Source organism: Clarias gariepinus, chromosome 15 (genome assembly GCF_024256425.1).
Source record: "Clarias gariepinus isolate MV-2021 ecotype Netherlands chromosome 15, CGAR_prim_01v2, whole genome shotgun sequence".
Lineage (NCBI taxonomy): Eukaryota > Metazoa > Chordata > Actinopteri > Siluriformes > Clariidae > Clarias > Clarias gariepinus.
In genome coordinates this window covers 23980491-24001111 of record NC_071114.1, presented here as the reverse complement: position 1 = coordinate 24001111, position 20621 = coordinate 23980491, and the positions used below count along the sequence as shown (strand labels likewise).

The window sequence follows — 20621 nt, the reverse complement described above, 5'->3', positions numbered from 1 at the left end:
ACATCTAATATAATACTGTAATAAAGTGAGGCCATTTAAATTGCTGTAGGCAGTGTTTGCGATATGACTTAAAATTTGTTAAGAATTTATAAATTTACTTTAATATTTAATTATATTAATAAATCCTTAATCCGCAGTATTTATTTTAACCTGAGTAGGGTCATGGTGGATACAGAGCCTACCCTGGTAAAATGGTGGAAAGCAGGAATAAACCCTGAATAAAACATACAGAGTAAATGTTTTTGTTCAAACTTAGCAATTTAGAGTCATGTCCTACTGCCATATTTTTGGGAGGTAAAAAGAAACCCACAAGACATGAGGAGGACATACACAGTCAGTAATCTGATCAAGGACACCGGGACTGGAACTATAAGGCTGAATTCCTGCAATATCCTAACCAAAAATATGACTGTTTATTGGATTTAGTCAATATACATTTTTATACAAAATAGTTTGTCATTGTTAAGAATCCTCAGCTGCTAGCCAGCCCATTCGCTTATCCCACCTCCTCAGCTGAAATGTTAGGAAATAAGGTGGCTTGTCGGTGTGTTATTACTTAATTACCTAATGCCACATTATTTTATACTTTTGAAGAAATACAATATTGTCCTAGAACCTAGATAATAAATCCAAGCCATCAAGTGTAATAATGTTTTCTATAATAATTTCTATATCTAATAAGTTTTATAATAATTTTCAGGATTTTTTTTAATTGAATTCATAATTAATTTCATATTTTTACAAATCACAGAGCCCAAAAACCAAGTCTTTACAATGAGTTACAATCATAAAAAGATTTTAGAAAATAGGCACTGAAAATACTAATTTTTCCCCTTTTTGCTTCTAGAAACTATGGTTCAGAAAAAGGCGATTAGTCAAGTCAGCTGGATGCGAACAAAGTAATCTGGTTTTGTTTAGGAAAAACGTGTTTACAATATTCTGAAGTGCCAAGGAGTCAATTTTATAGCTCAGTCCTTTTCAGCATTTTCTTCATGTTTTTAACAGTACATACAGTAGGGTATTTAGAGTTTAGTAATCAATATTATTACATTACAGATTTCATTTAAACACAGCAATAAAACCACAACTTAACTCTTCACAGTAAGAAAGCCAGAAACCAACCCGTGACGGTGCAAGTGTTTGACAGTTTTTCATGGATAATATTTGTAAAGTGCAGATAAACAGCTGCTACACATCTTGTGTCAATCCTTCCTGGTGGAATAAACTCAAAGTTCTGTGGCAGGTGGCCTTATATTGACAATGAAGAGTTCAATTCTGTGGCTGGAGATACTGGCTTGTGAAGCTCTCCAGCTCTCTCTCCAAATCTGTGGCTTTGTATCTGAAAGAAACAAAAACAAAAAAATTTTATTTCAAATACCAGAGTTTCCTCAGATGTTTTATAGCCAGAAACACCTTTGTTAAAATAAATGTTTTTTTGTTTGTTTGTTTTTTATCAACATAAATATTACCTGCAATATCTACACAACACAGTTAGGTTATATTTTGACCAATTTATTAAAGCATTTAAGCATTTCACTGCATATCGTACTGTGTATGACTGTGTATGTGACAAATAAAATTTGAATTTAAAGGTAAATCACACAATTGTCATTAGGTGGGGGTTGACTATTTATAGGCCTTCTTGTTGTCATGAGTTTGAGGTTTGGGTTTAATCCATTCAATCTTGGTAATCAGTTTAAAAGCTAATAACTATCTTTACTCAGTAATGAACTCTGCCAATAGTTAAACATCTTTACGGTACCAAAATGATATTTTTAATATGAAAAATGAAATAGTAAGAAACAAGTTGAATGATTAAAATTAAGATAACTATTTTTATAATAAGTTATTAATTATAGTTTGTTTAAGATAGTTTGTTAGTTTGTGAGGCTAATGTTGCTGTATTACAGTAAAATATCTAGGATAATTTTATATGAGCTATGAGAAAATTATTTATTTCAGCGGGTACATTAACAGATATACTCAGACAGGGATCTCGCAGAGATCTCAGAGACCCATGTTGACTTGTTTAAAAAAGAATAAATAAATATATATATATATATATATATATATATATATATATACAGTGGTGTGAAAAACTATTTGCCCCCTTCCTGATTTCTTATTCTTTTGCATGTTTGTCACACAAAATGTTTCTGATCATCAAACACATTTAACTATTAGTCAAAGATAACATAATTGAACACAAAATGCAGTTTTTAAATGATGGTTTTTATTATTTAGGGAGAAAAAAAATCCAAACCTACATGGCCCTGTGTGAAAAAGTAATTGCCCCCTGAACCTAATAACTGGTTGGGCCACCCTTAGCAGCAATAACTGCAATCAAGCGTTTGCAATAACTTGCAACTAGTCTTTTACAGCGCTCTGGAGGAATTTTGGCCCACTCATCTTTGCAGAATTGTTGTAATTCAGCTTTATTTGAGGGTTTTCTAGCATAAACCGCCTTTTTAAGGTCATGCCACAACATCTCAATAGGATTCAGGTCAGGACTTTGACTAGGCCACTCCAAAGTCTTCATTTTGTTTTTCTTCAGCCATTCAGAGGTGGATTTGCTGGTGTGTTTTGGGTCATTGTCCTGCTGCAGCACCCAAGATCGCTTCAGCTTGAGTTGACGAACAGATGGCTGGACATTCTCCTTCAGGATTTTTTGGTGGACAGTAGAATTCATGGTTCCATCTATCACAGCAAGTCTTCCAGGTCCTGAAGCAGCAAAACAACCCCAGACCATCACACTACCACCACCATATTTTACTATTGGTATGATGTTCTTTTTCTGAAATGCTGTGTTACTTTAACGCCAGATGTAAAAGGGACACGCACCTTCCAAAAAGTTCAACTTTTGTCTCGTCGGTCCACAAGGTATTTTCCCAAAAGTCTGGGCAATCATTGAGATGTTTTTTAGCAAAATTGAGACGAGCCTTAATGTTCTTTTTGCTTAAGTGGTTTGCGCTCTGGAAATCCGCCATGCAGGCCGTTTTTGCCCAGTCTCTTTCTTATGGTGGAGTCGTGAACACTGACCTTAATTGAGGCAAGTGAGGCCTGCAGTTCTTTAGATGTTGTCCTGGGGTCTCTTGTGGCCTCTCGGATGAGTTGTCTCTGCGCTCTTGGGGTAATTTTGGTCGGTCGGCCACTCCTGGGAAGGTTCACCACTGTTCCATGTTTTTGCCATTCGTGGATAATGGCTCTCACTGTCGTTCGTTGGAGTCCCAAAGCTTTAGAAATGGCTTTATAACCTTTACCAGACTGATCGATCTCAATTATTTTTGTTCTCATTTGTTCCTGAATTTCTTTGGATTTTGGCATGATGTCTAGCTTTTAAGGTGCTTTTGGTCTACTTCTCTGTGTCAGGTAGCTCCTATTTAAGTGATTTCTTGATTGAAACAGGTGTGGCAGTAATCAGGCCTGGGGGTGACTACAGAAATTGAACTGAGGTGTGATAAACCACAGTTAAGTTATTTTTTAACAAGGGGGGCAATCACTTTTTCACACAGGGCCATGTAGGTTTGGATTTTTTTTCTCCCTAAATAATGAAAACCATCATTTAAAAACTGCATTTTGTGTTTACTTGTGTTATCTTTGACTAATAGTTAAATGTGTTTGATGATCAGAAACATTTTGTGTGACAAACATGCAAAAGAATAAGAAATCAGGAAGGGGGCAAATAGTTTTTCACACCACTGTATATATATTACACACACACACACACACACACAAGAGCTTTATGTTGTGTGCTCACCTCAGTGATTTGGCGTGGCTTTGGACGGTCTCCAGCTGTTGAATCTTTGTTGTCAGCCGGCTGATTTCCTTCTCAAGGTGCCGCTGGGTTACATCCACCTGCTGGCACAGCCTGGCAAACGTGCTGGCTATCTCCCTATGTGGTACAAACAATCTCTTACAACTGTGTACAATTAAATCAAAATCTTCACGTAGACACAGTGAGGAGGTTACTTACTGCTGTACTTGGTGGCTGCAGTTTGAACTGGTGAAGCTGACGATCATCTGGAGTTTCTCAGTGGCATAATCTACAAACTGCTTCTTCAGTGCCCTTTCCTTAGCCTTGGTGGTCCATGTGAGCCTCTCATAAAAGTACACTAGGCCATAAAGACTCATGGATAGAGCGATGACTCTCCAGCCTATCATCCTCCATACCTGTTGCAAAGACAAATGGGGTGATTATAACACTTATATATACCAATAAACAAGGAATAAACAATAAACAAGAGATAAACATATTTTGACAGGGCAAACCTATTTCAAAACACTTTCTCTGTAAAATTGTTCGACTTTAAACACGATTGGATTAATGTGTTACCCACCACTCCCCCGATGATGACCGCGCTCATGGAAGTACGTGAGGTGATGGAAGCCAGATTTGTAACCATAGACATCATGAGCTCCTCCTGGCTCACCACAGCCTGGGATTGGTTTGGAGTCACTGCAGCAGCTGTAGGGGGTGGAGCCTGTATAATGGCACCACTTACTGGAGTGGAGGCCAAAGAACGTGTGAGCTGGAAAAAATGAGAAAGAAAAGGCTTAATGACAAATGATGTGTTTTAGAATAACAAATAGCGAATTTTGTTGATATAACCTAATTTAGGAATGACAGCTGACATAACTATATAAGCTATACATATCTGAAGTTACCGGGAGGTTTTGATCCACCAGCATGAGGGCGCGCTTGGCATTGGCTGGGCCGAGGAACCGGCTGACCAGAGCCGTCCATCCAAGAGAGAACCGAAACTCGATGTTCTCCTGGAAATCGGCACAGAGTGTCGCGCAGTTCAGGTCGTAGCTAAGGTCAAACTTTCTGGAAGGAATCAGCATGTGGATCTGGTTCCGAGTATCAGGTGGTAGCAAAGGCTGCAAACATTCTGTTAGCACAGTGGGCAGAAAAGATGATTAAAGGACTGGTGCTGGTTTGCAATATGTGCTCTCTTTTAGAATAAGGAAGCCAAACAATAAACAATTGCATATTGTACTGTAATACCATAGCACTGTTGATTTCACAATTCAATTGGTCAGGTGGTACTGGTTAATTTCTTCCTATAAAAGTAAATCTGACATATAATTTTTGTAAGGGGTCCTCAGTGTCAGCACTTAAAAAAAAAAGAAATGTTTTGGCAATGTAATGTCAAGACGGAAAAATGGGCTGATGATGCTAGGAGTTAAACAAATACTTTGTGATCGAAAATTATAACCTTCAGGGTGATACCAGTAACACTGCTTCATGGTCACATCACGTGGTAATTTTTCTACAACATCACAAAAATGGTGTTTTGTTTAATTTTCTTTTAAAAGACTTTTATTATGGTAGGCATACACACCAATCATTTCTTTCTGAGAGGACTGCACCGAAGCATCGACGGCAGAAGAGCAGCGGAAAGCCAGGTTCTTTCCCATTCCCTTCTCCACATGATTAAGCAGGTCCTAAGAAAGAGGTTCCACATTTCACATAATTATTCCTGTTACTTTGGACATTGTTCATTAAAAATTAAACAGACTGCATCCTTAGTACAATATAAAGTAAAATTCACCTAGTAAAGGTAGTTAATCAGTCAAGAAATATTAAGCATCAAATGTGCTTCATTAGTTAGAAAATTGGATAAAGATAGAAGGTTATAGCCTTCATGTTTATCATCACACACATGACGTAAAAGACATACAACATTTTTCTTCAATTGTCTCCCTAATTTAGTCGTATCCAATGTCACTAGGGGGCTCCCACATTAAGGCTACTACTACTACTCAGTCAGGAGGGCAGAAGACTATCACATGTTTCCTCCAAATATGTGACGTCAGCTGACCGCATATTTTCGAAAGGCTCGCTGACGCACCATTGGGAGCGGCATAACACACTCGGAGGACAGCGCTATCTGCTTCTTTAACTTGCGTGAGCTCACAGACGCCCCTGAATGGCTGTAGAGCCGTGATTAACATGGGAGCGCTAAGTACCTCTTATCCCTCCCCTCTGAGAGAGCTCTGCCAATCAGCTCTCTCTAGACCTCCAGCTGCGAGCGGTTACAGCATCACTGCTCGTGATCGAACTCGTGATCTCCAGATGATAGGGTGAGCACTTTACCACTGCGCCACTTAGGGGCCCTTTCAATAATTTTTATGGATAAATGTGTTTAATAGAGTCAGCAACTACGCTGACTTAAAGGAAAACCTTCAGTCAGTTTAGATGCAACAATACGCATAATGTATGAATCTCTTCGTATAAAAGGATCCAAGAGAAGATCAACTCACTGATTTGTATATCTTTAGCACATGAGCGGATGGGTGGAAGTCTGAATGAAACTCGTCGATGAGCACTGAGAGCCGACAGATCTCCTCTGCCATGGCATTTGATACCTGGGTAAGAAAAAAAAAAGGCAATGATACACAGCCATCACACATTACCATCTACAGTTTATTCCATATATTATTTTTAATAGGGGGCTGCATTATGGCATTTTTACCTGATTAGCCACCTGCTCCGAGACCCTCTTAATTTTCTTTTTGATATCCTCAGTGAGAAGGTTGAGCTGATTTCGGACAAACTCCAATCTATCCTTAAGATACTCTCTCTCTTCTAGAGAGGCCACCCTGAAAACAATTACAAAGATTTTCACAGACACATCTTGCTGCTTATGATCACAGACAACACAATACAGATGAGCTTTTTATAACAGAGACATAAGGCATAAATGACATATTAAACTGTGCACTTAATTTCACAGTGGCCTGCTCTAATATGTTAGCAGCCAGAGTAAAACTCAGAAAACAGAACTAAAAAGAGTGAACCCACCTCTTCTCAGCGGCAGCAATGTGGATTTGATCCATGATGTCTTTAACACTTTCAGTGATCTGCTTTGCCCTGATTGTGTGCTGCTCAAACTTTGTTTTCACTGCTGACTGCGAGATACACTCCTGCGAGGCCATATAAGGGTCACTGGGATGAGTGGGACTTAAAGCCATGAGATACTGACCTGCTGCTGTTGCTCGTCCCAAACCAAGGGAGAGGACGATAAGAAAAGTCAGCAGCAGGGTTGTATCATTACACTTCATCTCACAGTAACTTACAATAAAGAAAATGCTAAATCAATATATTCAAATCAGATCAATGGGAAAAGTAAAAATACTCAAACATCACATATAACAATGAAACTATATCAACAATAGAAACTTAAAAAAAAAAAAAGTTGTTCAACAAATACTGTATTTTCTGAACAATATGTCGCTCCCTGCTAAATTGCATTTTTTCATGCAATTCACTTTATAATACTAATTATGGTGTAGATTTACCTTGACTCACAATAAATTCTTCTGATACTACATCAGTACTTTTAGAACTCTTATTAAAATGAACAGATTTAATGTTCTAATTTTACTTTTTTCCATTTTCCCTATTTGCATTTTTTCTTATTTATATAAACTTAAATAAGAAAAACCATAAGTTAACATTAGTATTTTGCTGCCATATCTTTTAATATATTCCATCATACTCTATAGTGCAGAAATGTATTAAGTGATACTTTTGCCATATCACTCAAATCCAACACAAAAAGTACAGTAGATGATTATATTTAGACATTAAAATCATAATATTATGCTGTATCCAGCTGTTTGAACAAAAGCCAAAAGCCTTATAGTCCAAAAAATACAGTATTTAAAATCATACAAAGAACATCAACATAATCCAAAAAAAAAACAAGCAAGCATTAAATAAGAAAACACAAGTGTAAAGGTGAACTGAGAGGAAAGGCGTCCTCGCCTTAGCAAATCTAGACTTCAGCAATGAACACACAGATTGACGGAAAAGAGCACAGGGGCCTAGAAAAAGAAAATGGCTAGGCGGGAAATAAACTGGTAGAGATATTAAGATGTTCTTCAGCAAAACTGTACAGCACAACCTTGCATGTCTGTACATATCGCGAAACAAATATTTTTAGTTATGTTTTAAGACTCATGAACATTTGTAAGCTATTGTCACTATTGGTGTACGCAGTATTAAACAATTTCCACCTATTTGAGAAATCTTGCTTTCTAAAAAAAAAAAAAAAAAAAAAACATTCTAATGGAAATACAAATAAGTGTTACTTTTAAGCAACAAGCCTAAAGAAAAAGGGGAATAATAATTTTTAAAAAAAAGTTAGCGACAATGAGTCAGCCTCCTAAATCAGATCAAAAGTTCATTAATTTTCTTACAGATGTCTTATAGATATCATCTGGAGAAATAAAAGTTTAATTTAGCTTTACAAATTCAACTGAAGATTTCCTTAAATGTTCTAATTCATTTAAGGAAATCTTCAGTTGATGATGACAAATTCATGGAAAACAAAAGAAATTGTGATAAATTTTTAATTACATTGCTGTTGTTTTTTAATTTAGCTTTACAAATTCAACTGAAGATTTCCTTAAATGTTCTAATTCCTTTGTATTTACACTGAAATTGTTTACTGTAGAAACCTTCTAAAGATATAAAGAGCCTGAGTGTGCAGTCATGTGGAACCATCAGCTTGTGATACTGTAATCCCTATTTAAATTTCCAACCAATCTATATGTTTCACTTCCTGAAACAGCCTCTCCTATCTTTAATGAAACTAAAAAAATCCTTTTTGTGCCTGGTTCTGATGGTCTTTTCATTTATGTTTTACTTGCTCACAGACATCAAGACTAATATGACCAGGACTATAGCATTTTTTTTTTGTTTAAATCAATCATGGGTTTTTACATTACACCCCCCCCCTCACTGCAAGCTATATCCATACATGGTTCAACTCAAACAGCTTTTAATTAAAAAAGATTTTTTCCTGATGATCATTGTCTCAGCCACCACTTGCCTCGAATGTCCTCTCAAAACTCTGAAACTCCTTTAGTCTCTCCTTGAAACCTTCTGCTAATGCGCCACCTAGAAAAAAAAAAAGAATGGCAGCTTTAGCACAGGAACTCTTCTCAAAAGGGGGTTGAGATGTTAAAATACATACCACAGCAACAGAAGTGAAATGTGAAAAGCTTAGGTCAATTCAGAGTTTTTGATTCTTCACTGGCACACGTTTATGGCAAAGTGGTGTTGTGGGAATTTAAAGCTTCTTTATGGATTAGCAAAGACATGAATGTTTAATTTTTTTTTTTTTATTACTTGTTCAGAAGTTGTGTTTTGGATGAATGTAATTTGTCATTATAAAAGAAAAATTGATATGAGAATAGATAAACCATAATAGTCTTAGTTTATTGATTTTGTAATGGGTCACAAAAATGCCCATTAAGTCCATGCAAACGTTTTGTTCATATTATTATTATTATTATAATCTTTAATAAATTATCTGTAATTACTTATATAATTATAATTATATCATTCAGTGATGTATTTGTTACAATGAAGTCACAGAGAATCCATTGTAACATATCACACATCCTCACTCCCCTCCAATAAAGGCAGGGCCGGTCGGTCTTGCTTTCTGACTGGTTGTCAAAATGCAACCCCATTATCATTTGTCTTCTTTTTGACAACAGTCACACTGTGCTTAAATATTTTGTGACGCTGTTGTTTATAAGTCACACAAGAGCTAAAAGTATCTCCTCTACTTCTTATGGGTATATGGGTTCACTGTGGCTTTTACTCAGACAATATACAAGTTGCAACCTGTGGCTTGCTGGCAAAAGGGGGCAGTTAAAGTGCCATGTACCCTGAGAGTGACCTGCTTACCAGACTCTGGCATACCCTGTGCCCGTTGCATTCTGGAATTTAGCACCTCCTTGGCAGACACAAAGAAGATGTGATTGGGAGCCTGTTGGCGATCTACCACCCTGAGCTCCTCCACCAGGAAGTTTACACACCGGTCCATGTGCTGCTTACGCACCTAAAGTGGAAAGTAGTTGTAAAAATCAGCTGTGTAATCATGCAAAAATTATGAGGTAATAAAAAGACAATATACTGTATATGAAACTTGTGTTAAAAAATACTCACTTCGTCCATGTATTCAGGCTCAGAGGCGGAAGCGTCCCAGCGATTATTCAGGATGAAAATGTTGGGTTTCGAAAGGCGTTCATTTACTTTGTGGAAGAAGTGTTTCTCCTTTAAGGAAGGAAACAGAAGAAGATGATGGCGGTAAAAGTCTAAACTTTAGTAACAACTAGGCTGAGGAAAAATGCTTCAACAATACACACAAACAGATAACATAAGTCGGGATTGAACTTAAGTGTTAGCCACAAACGCATGTAGGTCATATAGTGCATATAGTACATGAAATTAAACTACATGGATTTTGCTGAAAGATTGAATTCAAAAAGAAATTGGCAAAATATTTACTACATACTGTACTAAATGCATCACTACTTACCTTGTCACAAACTAATTGGGCCTAATAGTATGTATTAGATTTGTTTTTTGTCTGGTCACAATTCTCAAACCTGTTTAATCCCAGTTCAAAAAAAAAACTGATTTTAATTAAATTGTTAGTGGTTTCCAATATTAATTTCCATTTTGTTTATCTTTTATTGAAACATTTTTATAGCGTTATACATTATTGCCCTGACTGGCTTTGACTCCAACTGTTTTTATGAGCTGCTGATTAGTGTGTGTGTGTGTTTAAATTATATTGTGTTTAATCAGCAAACTGGCTATAAAAATGTCATATCCTGGACATTTAGCCCTATACCAGTTAGGCTTAAATAAATTTTCCTCACCAAAATTATTATTTTTATTTTAATCTGAAAGAGTTTTAATGTTTTTTATGATGCAGTTTTAAAACTTAAACAGAAACTGCAGCTCTACCCCAAGCTTACACAAGTGCCTCATTGGATTCTGCATGCCATAGATACTTCAGCTGGTCTAAACAGAGCCGGGAATGACCATCTGCGCTCCAACGCACAACCAATCAGAATGCTCAGCAATGTGACACTCCCCTACTCTGCCAAGTGTAAACACATTCTATACTGCTTGGTCAAAAAAAGAACGGAACCACAATAACATTTTACTCAGTCACCTTTATCTTTGATTACAGCATCCAATAAGTCCAATCTTTATGTTTATTAGCAAGCTTAAACCTGTTTTTTTTCTGATTAACCTCAATAAGCAGTTCACATGGTGTGTGTTTGAAAATGCTCTCACTTTCATCAAATTCACTGGCCACATTTCTTTTACAAAGTTTACAAGGTTGACTTTCCTTTAAGGTTTTGATAATCGTCGAAGGGTTCGTAACCTAATTCCAGTCATTTTAAATCACCTTAGTTTTTTATTTGCATGACGCACCCAAATAATTTGACCCATCTGAAATGGTAACTTATTTTTTTGTATAGGCAGTTTATATTAATCCTTGTGTGACGCTTAGGCAAACCAGTGATTCCACATACCATATTAAATGACTGTATATCTACTCAGTCAGATGACAGCATCGATAACCAGTTTAACAGATTTCAAGTGCCATATTGTTATTTTGGAACTCATATAGGTTATGAAAAAATAAAATTTGGAAATGTCATCTAGATGTGCGGCAGTAGCTTCTCACTGTGTTCATCAGCGTAGACTCAGAATTGGCCACCAGCACAAACACATCAGCGTCCAGGCAGAACTTGTCGATCCAGCTGTCCAACTGTGTGGTGACGTCAGTTCCAGGACTGTGGATACAAAACATGATCAATGTCACCTTATTGTTCCTCCCAAAACAACTGCTTCACAATAATGGCAATACACATGAAAGGCATGCACAACCCAATCCATGTATAGCCATACCACGATGCGCATTTAACATAGAAGATTCATCATAAAAATCAGTACCTGTCCATGAGTACTAGGTCATCTCTTAGAAGGGCGCACTTTGTTTTGGGCCAGAAGACCTTCACCAAACAGCCAGCATCAAGACTGTCATCCATGTGCAGTGCGTGAGCCAGCTGATTGACCGTCTGATTTAAAATAAAAGCATTTACATTTTTACAATGAGATTTAAATGCTACTCCAATGCACATGCAAGTGTCACATTAGATCTGGTTTGAACAACCTTGTTGTTTTATTTGTTAACAAATAAAAAGTGTGGTATGGAAGAACGATTTCAGGAAAAAGCATTCAAAGCAAACTACACTTTACTTCAAGGAACATTTCGCAATTCTGTAGTGGATTATATTTGTTAATTGTATGATTAAAGATTTCCCTATACTAGCATTCAACAAAACGATTTACTCCTTACAGTAAATAACCTCACTGTTACAATTTTAGTAAATCTCATCAAGATGGCTCTCACCTTGATGCTCTTCTCTTCCTCAGATCCCTCAGTCTTTAGGTAAGCTCTGTCTTCATCAGTGCCCTCAACACTCAAAAAGCAGTTAGTTGTGTGGCCAATACCACTGGGCATTACTCGGTCATGCAGCATGGCGTTGACAACAGTACTCTTTCCATTGCTTGTCCTGATAAAATAATACAATTCATTTAAAAATAATTATATCCAACAGTTACTTCCAACCAAGTAGTTTATTCGGACAAGAGGCTTTTCAAGAGTACTGATAACAGCACTGGGATGTTTAACTATATGCATGAGTCGACTTCATACTTGTCATCGTTAACCTCTGTTCAAGGGCACTACTTAAATGTGTAGACAATGGATTCTACAGCCTACATGGTGAACCAGATTTCATGTTACACTATTTCAGATTCAACCGTGGAACATTTAGTTAGTCAAATCTTTTTTTTTTTTAAAGACATACTGTAAAGAAAAGCTTGCAATATTTACAGAACTGTCCAACACCCCTATGGTTTATTCTTCTCACCTTTTGGCTACATATTACCGGCAAGAGTTTAAAACTAATCTCCCCCCAGCTTAACACTAGTTCCACCAGTCACAGAAAGATATGTGTTGGCGGAGCAAAAAAACTGGTTAAATAAACAGGAAAATCATAATATCTTGATAACAAATAGTGTTTGTCAAACTGTTGTATAAAAGCAATACAACATTCAAGGTCATGCTGTTGTACTGGATATCAGCACGTTGTGATATCTTCACCACTCTGGCTGCGGACTTATGCTTACAACCGCATCACAGCAGTGCTTATATTCATTACAACAGCACTCTCTCTCAAATACAACCTCGGGTAAAGAGTTAGCAAATGATTTGCAGAAGGAAGCAGAAACCTCACCTGCCAAAAAAAGCCACTTTCATATGTCTGCGGGCCAGCACTTCTTTTATAACTGCTAGTTTGCTAGTGTACGCTTCTATCTCATCCAACTGATCTTGTTCTGCTATATGCTCTAACGATTCATTAGAGCACGTATCTGAAAGACAACCAGATAAAGAATCCGAAATCATACCAACAAAAATATTTGTTTTGCTCCAAAAAAATTACAAATATGTAATTCATTTCTATTCACCTTTAACAAACAATGAACATTCCTGAACGTAAATAAGCAGCTGCTCAAAAACATCACCAATTTTCTTTTTGGCCAGAACAAAGCGTTTGAGTGGAGAGCGGTCCTCCTGGTCCATGTTTATACCTGTAAGTTGGGACAAAATTCAGGGTTTAGATTTCATCACTTATGTTTCTCGTAGTGAGTCATTATTTTTCCGTTCATACCTTAAATATCCACAAAAGAGAAAGATCTGCTGAACCTAAAAAATAGACACACAGGATCATTTTCATTTTGCACAATGCTTATTCATGCTTATTTTGCCACTGATTTATTTATAAAGGATTATTTCCTAAATCCTATTCCATATTATACAATGATAATAATAATAATAATAATAATAATAATTATGTGCCTATTCCTATTCCTCTGCAATCTGGCAGGTAGCACACTCTAAACCAGTCGTACTGAAGGTCCGGTCAATAAAATTTTCTTCGAGCCAAGGTCCGAATTTCAAGTTTGTGTCAGGATTCAGATGTGTGTATATATATATATTAGGGATGCACCGAAATGAAAATTCTGGGCCGAAAACGAAACCGAAATTTTTGGATGCACTTGGCCGAAAACCGATACCGAAACCGAAAATGGCTTCATTAAAAAAACATGTTTAAAATATTTTCTTTTTGTTTGTATTAAAAATTTTTTGCATATTGCAACTTTGCTGTCCTCATCTGAAACTTTGAAGTGCTTCCAAACTGCGGACATACTCCGTGTTTGATGCGTAATGACAGCGCGAACGAGACGGGAGGATGGGAGAGGCGTGGCGACAATTTCGGCTTTTATTTTCGGCGCTTTCTTACGTTTCGGCCGAAACCGATAATGCCGATATATATATATATATATATTTTTTTTTTTTTTTTTTTTTTTTTTTTCAGTAACTATGTTAAACATGTGGAGTGTTTAATCTTTGATGGCCTTGTATATAAACCTTTAATCAATCTTCAGTGGATCTTCATTTGCATGCTACTGGGCTGTTAATGATGATGAAAGAACTCTGGTTGCTTTGACATGCCTTCACCTCATACTTCTGCAAATATTTTTGCTTAAACAGCCCATGTGTTGCCTCATAGTGTTTCAGAACATATGAGACAAACTGAGTTAAAACTTCCCACAGGAAGAATAAACATATATTCATCTGTCCATTCATCTTTGAAGGTTCAGTTTTCATAGCCTATTTTCCTGGTTATGGCTCTGTTCCATCCACACACTCTGTCTATACACAATAAACTATCGCATTAATTGGTTTTGTTGAGTGACACGTATAGGCAAGCCCGCCTCAAGGAAAAAAGCGCTAGGTTACTGCTGTATTATTTACTTTGATTTATCAGAAAAGCATCAGGGTCTGGTCTGGACAGAATTGTCCACTATTTAGTGATGTCTGCTCTAGACTATTCAAATAATGGCAGCCCAACATCCTGTGTGGCAAGAGCAACTTTTGCTAAGTTTGTTTAGAATTGTAATCTAAAAAATTTTTTTATATCAAATTGGGATATTTATATATATTTATATATATATATATATATATATATATATATATATATATATATTTTTTTTATATAAAAATACACGCTAGGATAAATCGTTGATGGGGAGAAAAGGTTTTAGAAATAATTACAAAGTTAAAATTATAGCTTATTTTTAGCATTATCAATAATATCACTTAAGGTTGAAGCCCACATACAGGTTTCCTTGTCTTTCTGTACTGCAGAACTCTCTGCCTTACTTATTAACACAAAGAAGAAGAAAAAAGTAAGGTTGAGCATCTTACACCCTGTTCACGCTAAGTTTTGTCATCAGCCAAATACACTCCCTAATAGGTAATCAAAAAGTGTATCACAGATCTGATAAAGATTAAGTTTTGTCTTAAAATGACTCCAAATTAAAATTCACTTATACCACTTTAGCACTGTTATTTCAGCTGTGAAAATGTAATCCCAGTAAACATATTGAGTTTAGCGTTGCTCATTAATATCTACTGGTGCTCTCAGTTTGGGTATTTTACACGCCCTCACCTCGGACTGCTGCGGATATGTTTGCTCTAACGACCCATGTTTTATCTCATAAAGGCGCTTCAAATTGCTGCTTTTTACTAGCGCCACGGATTCAGAACATATGAGACAAACTGGTTTTAAAATTCCAACAGGAAAAATAAACATACTGTAAATTGATTTGTCCATTCATCTTTAAGATTTCAGTTTTCATAGTCTACTTTCCTTTTTGTTTTGTCTCTTTTTTTTAGAGTAAGTCATGCTGTTTTACGATTTTCTTTCTGTTTCCTAAGAATTGTGCAGGCTTGTAGATGCATTACTGTTGTTTCTGTGTCTTCCGCATACGCTGTCTATACACGGTAAACTATCGCGTTGATCGACACTGTTGACGCGGATAGCCACGCCCCCCTCGAGGGAAAACGTTAAATTAGTTAAAAAGCAAAAGAAAAGGCACTGGATGCTGTAACACAATCTGGACCGTAACATCCCTTCTACTCAAGCTTTGTCATTTCATTTATGGCACAGATTTAAGTTTAGGAAGCAAATACCCCAATACTGTCAAAGTTTCATTAAATTCCGTCCAGCCAGTTGTGCTTGATGCTGTGACCAAATCTGGCTGGACAGACGGACAGATAGAGAGAAACTTTTCTGAGAATTTTATGGTTCTCCAATAAATGAAACGTAGAGATATCATTTAAAGATATCTGCTACACATTTTGTCCCTAACACTTTTTTAGTCTTCATTAATAACTCGTTATCAGTTAACCTGACTACATAATAACGTTAGATAATATATACAGTAGATTAAACTAAAATATTGAGCTTGCTAGCTTTACAGACTAGCGCACAATAACGTGTAAAAAAAAATACACACTAATGCTTTTAGTTAACATTTTTAGCTTATACGGTAATAGACACTTTACAACAAAACGAAACAAAACCTGTCACTAAGGTCACAACTAGGATAGCAAAGTCGACTAGAGGAATGTACCGGCTGCTGCTAACACGCTAACAAGCTAACATGCTAACTGGCTCACGCGCTCAGTGTCCGTTCTACCTCGGATTACTCCAAGATAAATATCAAAGCTCAGAAAATGACATTAGCGCATGATGCTTAGAATATGTCAGATTAATCGATTAATTAATCGAATATGCATCTTACCTATTCTGCGGTTTATTATATCCTCTTTGGACTTGGCATGATATTAGTGCAGACTACAGACTACAGGAGAATATTTGACCCACACACACGCGCGCGCTCACACACACTTGACGTGCATGAGTATAAAACCGAAAGGAGCTTCTGTTTCCAAAATAAAAGTCACACATTTCTTCATTGCCAACAAACCTTTCATTAACCAGCAACACCCAACATCACAGTAAACAAATGAAAGTTCTTATAAGTGTTTTAAACCTGTAGTTAAGTATGTTTTTTTAGACATTTAATCCCAAATCTACCATCTCTTCCTATTAAGTGCATTTTCATAAACATCACTACATGTCTCTATAATATCCAACTTTATAAAAGACAAAATCCACATGGTCACATGGAGAATATGACTGCTGTGCCACCATGGTGCCCTAGTTAATACCACTGGTGTTACTCTGTCATGCTAGCTAACATGGGGATTGGTGGTTTGGCTCAGCAGTAGAATTCCTGCCACGTGGAAGGCCCAAGTTCAATTCCCGGCTTGTTGCACAAGCCATTAAACTCTCAGTGCTGTTCCCAAAGCCAAGATTAAATAGTAGAGGTGGATAAGAAAGGCCATCCAGTGTCTAACCTTTGACAAATCAAATATGTAGATCATAAACTAGATTCCTGTAAGAGTAAAAGGTGACCTGCTTTGTGACCCACAAAAGAGCAATCATAAGAAGGAGAGGAACAATACCATAATGGCAGCTAACATTTGGAAGAGTAGGGGAAAAAATACTTAAAATGTTTTGTGGTAGGAAAATAAATGCTGTCAGGGTGATGTAATACAACACAAAGTCTTAAATTTACCACATAATTTTACCACGTCATTCATTAAAAAAGCTCTCTTTTTTCTTCACGTTAATAAGACAAACTAATGGAGCTTGTTATGTCTGTCTTGCACTCTAAAAAAATACTCAAGGGAAGAATTACCACCAGTTATTTAAAAACATTTTTGCAGGATAAAATAAAAAATGACAGCAATATGTTAATGAGTAGTGGCCACTTCATAACGTTAATAATTACCTCAACTTACTTTTGTGTCATATAAACTTTAAAGTCCGCATTGTTGAATTAAAGCAAAATTTGTGGTAATTTAATAAATTTGTCTCGTGTTCAGGTCCCACGCCATACATTTACCATAAGACACGTTCAGACATTTTAAGACTGTACTGTATGTTGCAAAGGACTTGTACTGATATTTAGTGTAAACTTTTATTTTAGGGTGTGAAGACTTTCTTATGGCAAAAAAACTTCTGACTTTTTGTCTTTCATAAATGTTAAATATACAGCTTCTCGATAGCATATTAATTATTAAATTGATTCTTTGTAGGACAACAGCTCAGAAGATGAGCTTTTTCAGATTAGAAGCGTTTTACAAGTTGATGTTTATAAAATGACCAAAAGAGGGCGCCAATGGGTCATTTTAAGTATAACGCAGAAAATACAAGTTTGACTATTTGTTTTATCCACTGACGTCCTTTTTTAGTCAAACTCATTAAGGATCTTAGCGTGATAGTTACAAGTTGTGTAACTGGCATTTGCAATCTTTATTATTTAAAGTACAAAAGTATGGAATCACCATTCTTGGAAAATGTTCATTTAATTGTATAATTTTGGAATAAAGTATCGACAAACAGTATTCTTCATCAGTCTGGTTTTCGACCTATGACAAGATGCACCATCGACCAACATCCTTTTAATTTATGAAACAAGAAAAGTGTCCAAAATCTTAATATAAACTTGTGCATTAAATGAAGATGTAATGACTGTCATTAGCCCTGTACCTTTACCTGACATGCAACCCCATATTATCAAGGCATGTATAAATTTGCAATTTTTTTGAAGGCACTTGTCGTCATACATTTCATTGGAACAGCAAAAAGTTTTATAATCCTCTCTTGCTTCAACCAAAATCTTTCGTGGTGGAACCATGATCTATATCAAAACACTTTTTCAACTTCAGACTTATTAGGAGATGTAATCTGATGCAGGTGTTTGTTTTAGAACTGAGAAGTACATTGCGATTTTATAATATTTTACTCAAAATTTATGGAATTAAATTTTTTACTTTGCTTGTTCTGTAAAAACTGCGGCAATTTTACCACAATTTTTCCCTTTCTTTCTTTCTTTCTTTCTTTCTTTCTTTCTTTTTTTATAATTCTTAAAGCTAATATGTTGGAATGTTAAATGAAAATAGTTCTATGGCATGTATGTGATTAGTTTTTTTCAAAACAGTTAATCAATTAAATGAACATTTTTCAAGAGTGGTAATTCCAGGGGATGTAATTACAATATAATAAACATGTAGCTTACTACAGTAAACCAGATATATGATCATATATTTGTATGTAAATTTCTGTTTATTATTTTATAAACATTGTATATATATTTTTTTCTGATTTTCTTTTTCAGAGGAAAGGCATTCATATCAAATTAGGAATAATAATACATACAAACTTTATAACATATTTTTTATGATTTGTTTAATTAACAGTGTTATCTTTAATCAAGTAATTATTTGTACTTTTAAATACTTTTGTTGTTCGTCATCTGCCTGTCAAATCACTTCATCAACCACGCCCTGATAAATATTATTCTGTCACTTCTATACAAATGTTCTTAGTCTTTCGGCTGTTCCTGATGAGGGGTCACCACAGTGGACCATCCAAATCCACACAACAACTTGGCTCAGGTTTTATGCCGGATGACCTTCCTGGTGCAACCCTTATATTTTATCCGGCTTATGACCAGCACTGCATTTAGTGGCTGGGGTTTGGGCATCATTAAAAAAAATATTGTGAGAGATAAAAAAAAACTGACTGGACTTGTACATTACAGTTATTATTTTTATTATTATAACTATTATTACTTTTAGTGGTAGTAATAGTAAGAGTAGTAAAAGTAGTAGTAATGTACACATTTATTTACACATAAATGAGGACTTACTTGAACTTTAATTCATAGAGAATCCTACTGCTGCTGTCACACACATCTCATTTCACACTCCATGTTTCACTCATACTGCTGCTGTCATACCCTCATGCCATATTTTTTCCTTACCATACCCATTTGATATTGCACATTCCATATAATTTATACATTTTATATGTGCATTTAATATTTTTATTATAATTGTATATCTGTATATTTTACATTATTTTTAGTGCATTTCTTCTCTTCTCTTCTTATTGCAGGGAAATTGATATTGGGAGATTGTATCGAAGAGATCTCATCTTTCCTTTTTGGGTAAGGACCAGTTTAAGAATTTCACTGCTTATCATACTGCCTTTTTTTTTTTTTTGTATACGTGACAAAATTTGAATTTGATTTGAATTAGATTTCATAGTAGTAGAAGTAGTTGTTGATCACTCGGCCGCCCTCTAGTGGTTTTATGTAGTACAACTTTGAGCGAACTACATATAGCCACTAGAGGGCGTCTGAGACATTTAACTTTATTACATACTGCTTTCAGGTCCATTTGGAATTTTAACCCCCAGTTATATTTATACAACTACGAAAATCGTCTAGCCTTAAACTACTTTTAAAATTTTGTGTGCGAACCTCATCAGAACGATAGAAATATATATTCTTGCCCAGCTGGTATGGGAATGGGTGTCTTTTACACTTTAAAAAATGTTTTCGTTTTGCTTTCGTTGCTAATGTAGCCCTGCCATTCTTCTTTCCAGCAGGGTTACTGAGCCTTAACCAATCAGCAATTCAAATTCTTGATTTGTCAGTGTTACAGATGCATTAAACAAACGAATGCATGAATAAACGAATTGTTTAAAATAAATGACTTAAAGAATTTAAATTTTATGTTTGGATTTTTTAAATCAATTAAAAAATTACCGTTGAAATATTTGTGTGTTACTTATTGTAATGAATTAATCCTTTAGATAGAGCTCCTTTCGTATGTTTTAATGTTTTTGCTTTATTCACTTTGTCCTTGGGGTATGCAAACTTTTGCACTCATCCATACCAACGGCTTTTTCCCCTCCCAGTCCAACTTCCGCTTTTCACATTCACGAGGACCGGAAATCGT

General features: G+C 35.8%; 1 protein-coding gene across 2 annotated transcripts; it reads right to left on the bottom strand.

Moving 5' to 3' along the window:
* Nucleotides 1-391: 391 nt before the first annotated feature.
* LOC128543177 (mitofusin-1-like) lies at nt 392-16605 on the bottom strand. Of its 2 annotated transcripts, none has more exons than XM_053513534.1 (19): nt 16547-16605; nt 13564-13598; nt 13361-13483; nt 13129-13264; nt 12240-12402; nt 11780-11904; nt 11511-11619; nt 9971-10078; nt 9710-9863; nt 8844-8911; nt 6809-6930; nt 6480-6606; nt 6268-6372; nt 5346-5448; nt 4666-4892; nt 4338-4529; nt 3974-4170; nt 3758-3892; nt 392-1339 (listed from the first exon to the last, which is right to left on the bottom strand). In XM_053513534.1, the coding sequence occupies exons 3-19, from the start codon at nt 13473-13475 to the stop codon at nt 1270-1272; spliced, it is 2256 nt and encodes a 751-aa protein (XP_053369509.1). In that variant the 5' UTR covers nt 13476-13483; nt 13564-13598; nt 16547-16605; the 3' UTR covers nt 392-1269. The 2 variants fall into 2 exon arrangements, with proteins under 2 accessions (XP_053369509.1, XP_053369510.1); XM_053513535.1 differs by having other exon boundaries at nt 9725-9863.
* Nucleotides 16606-20621: the final 4016 nt, after the last annotated feature.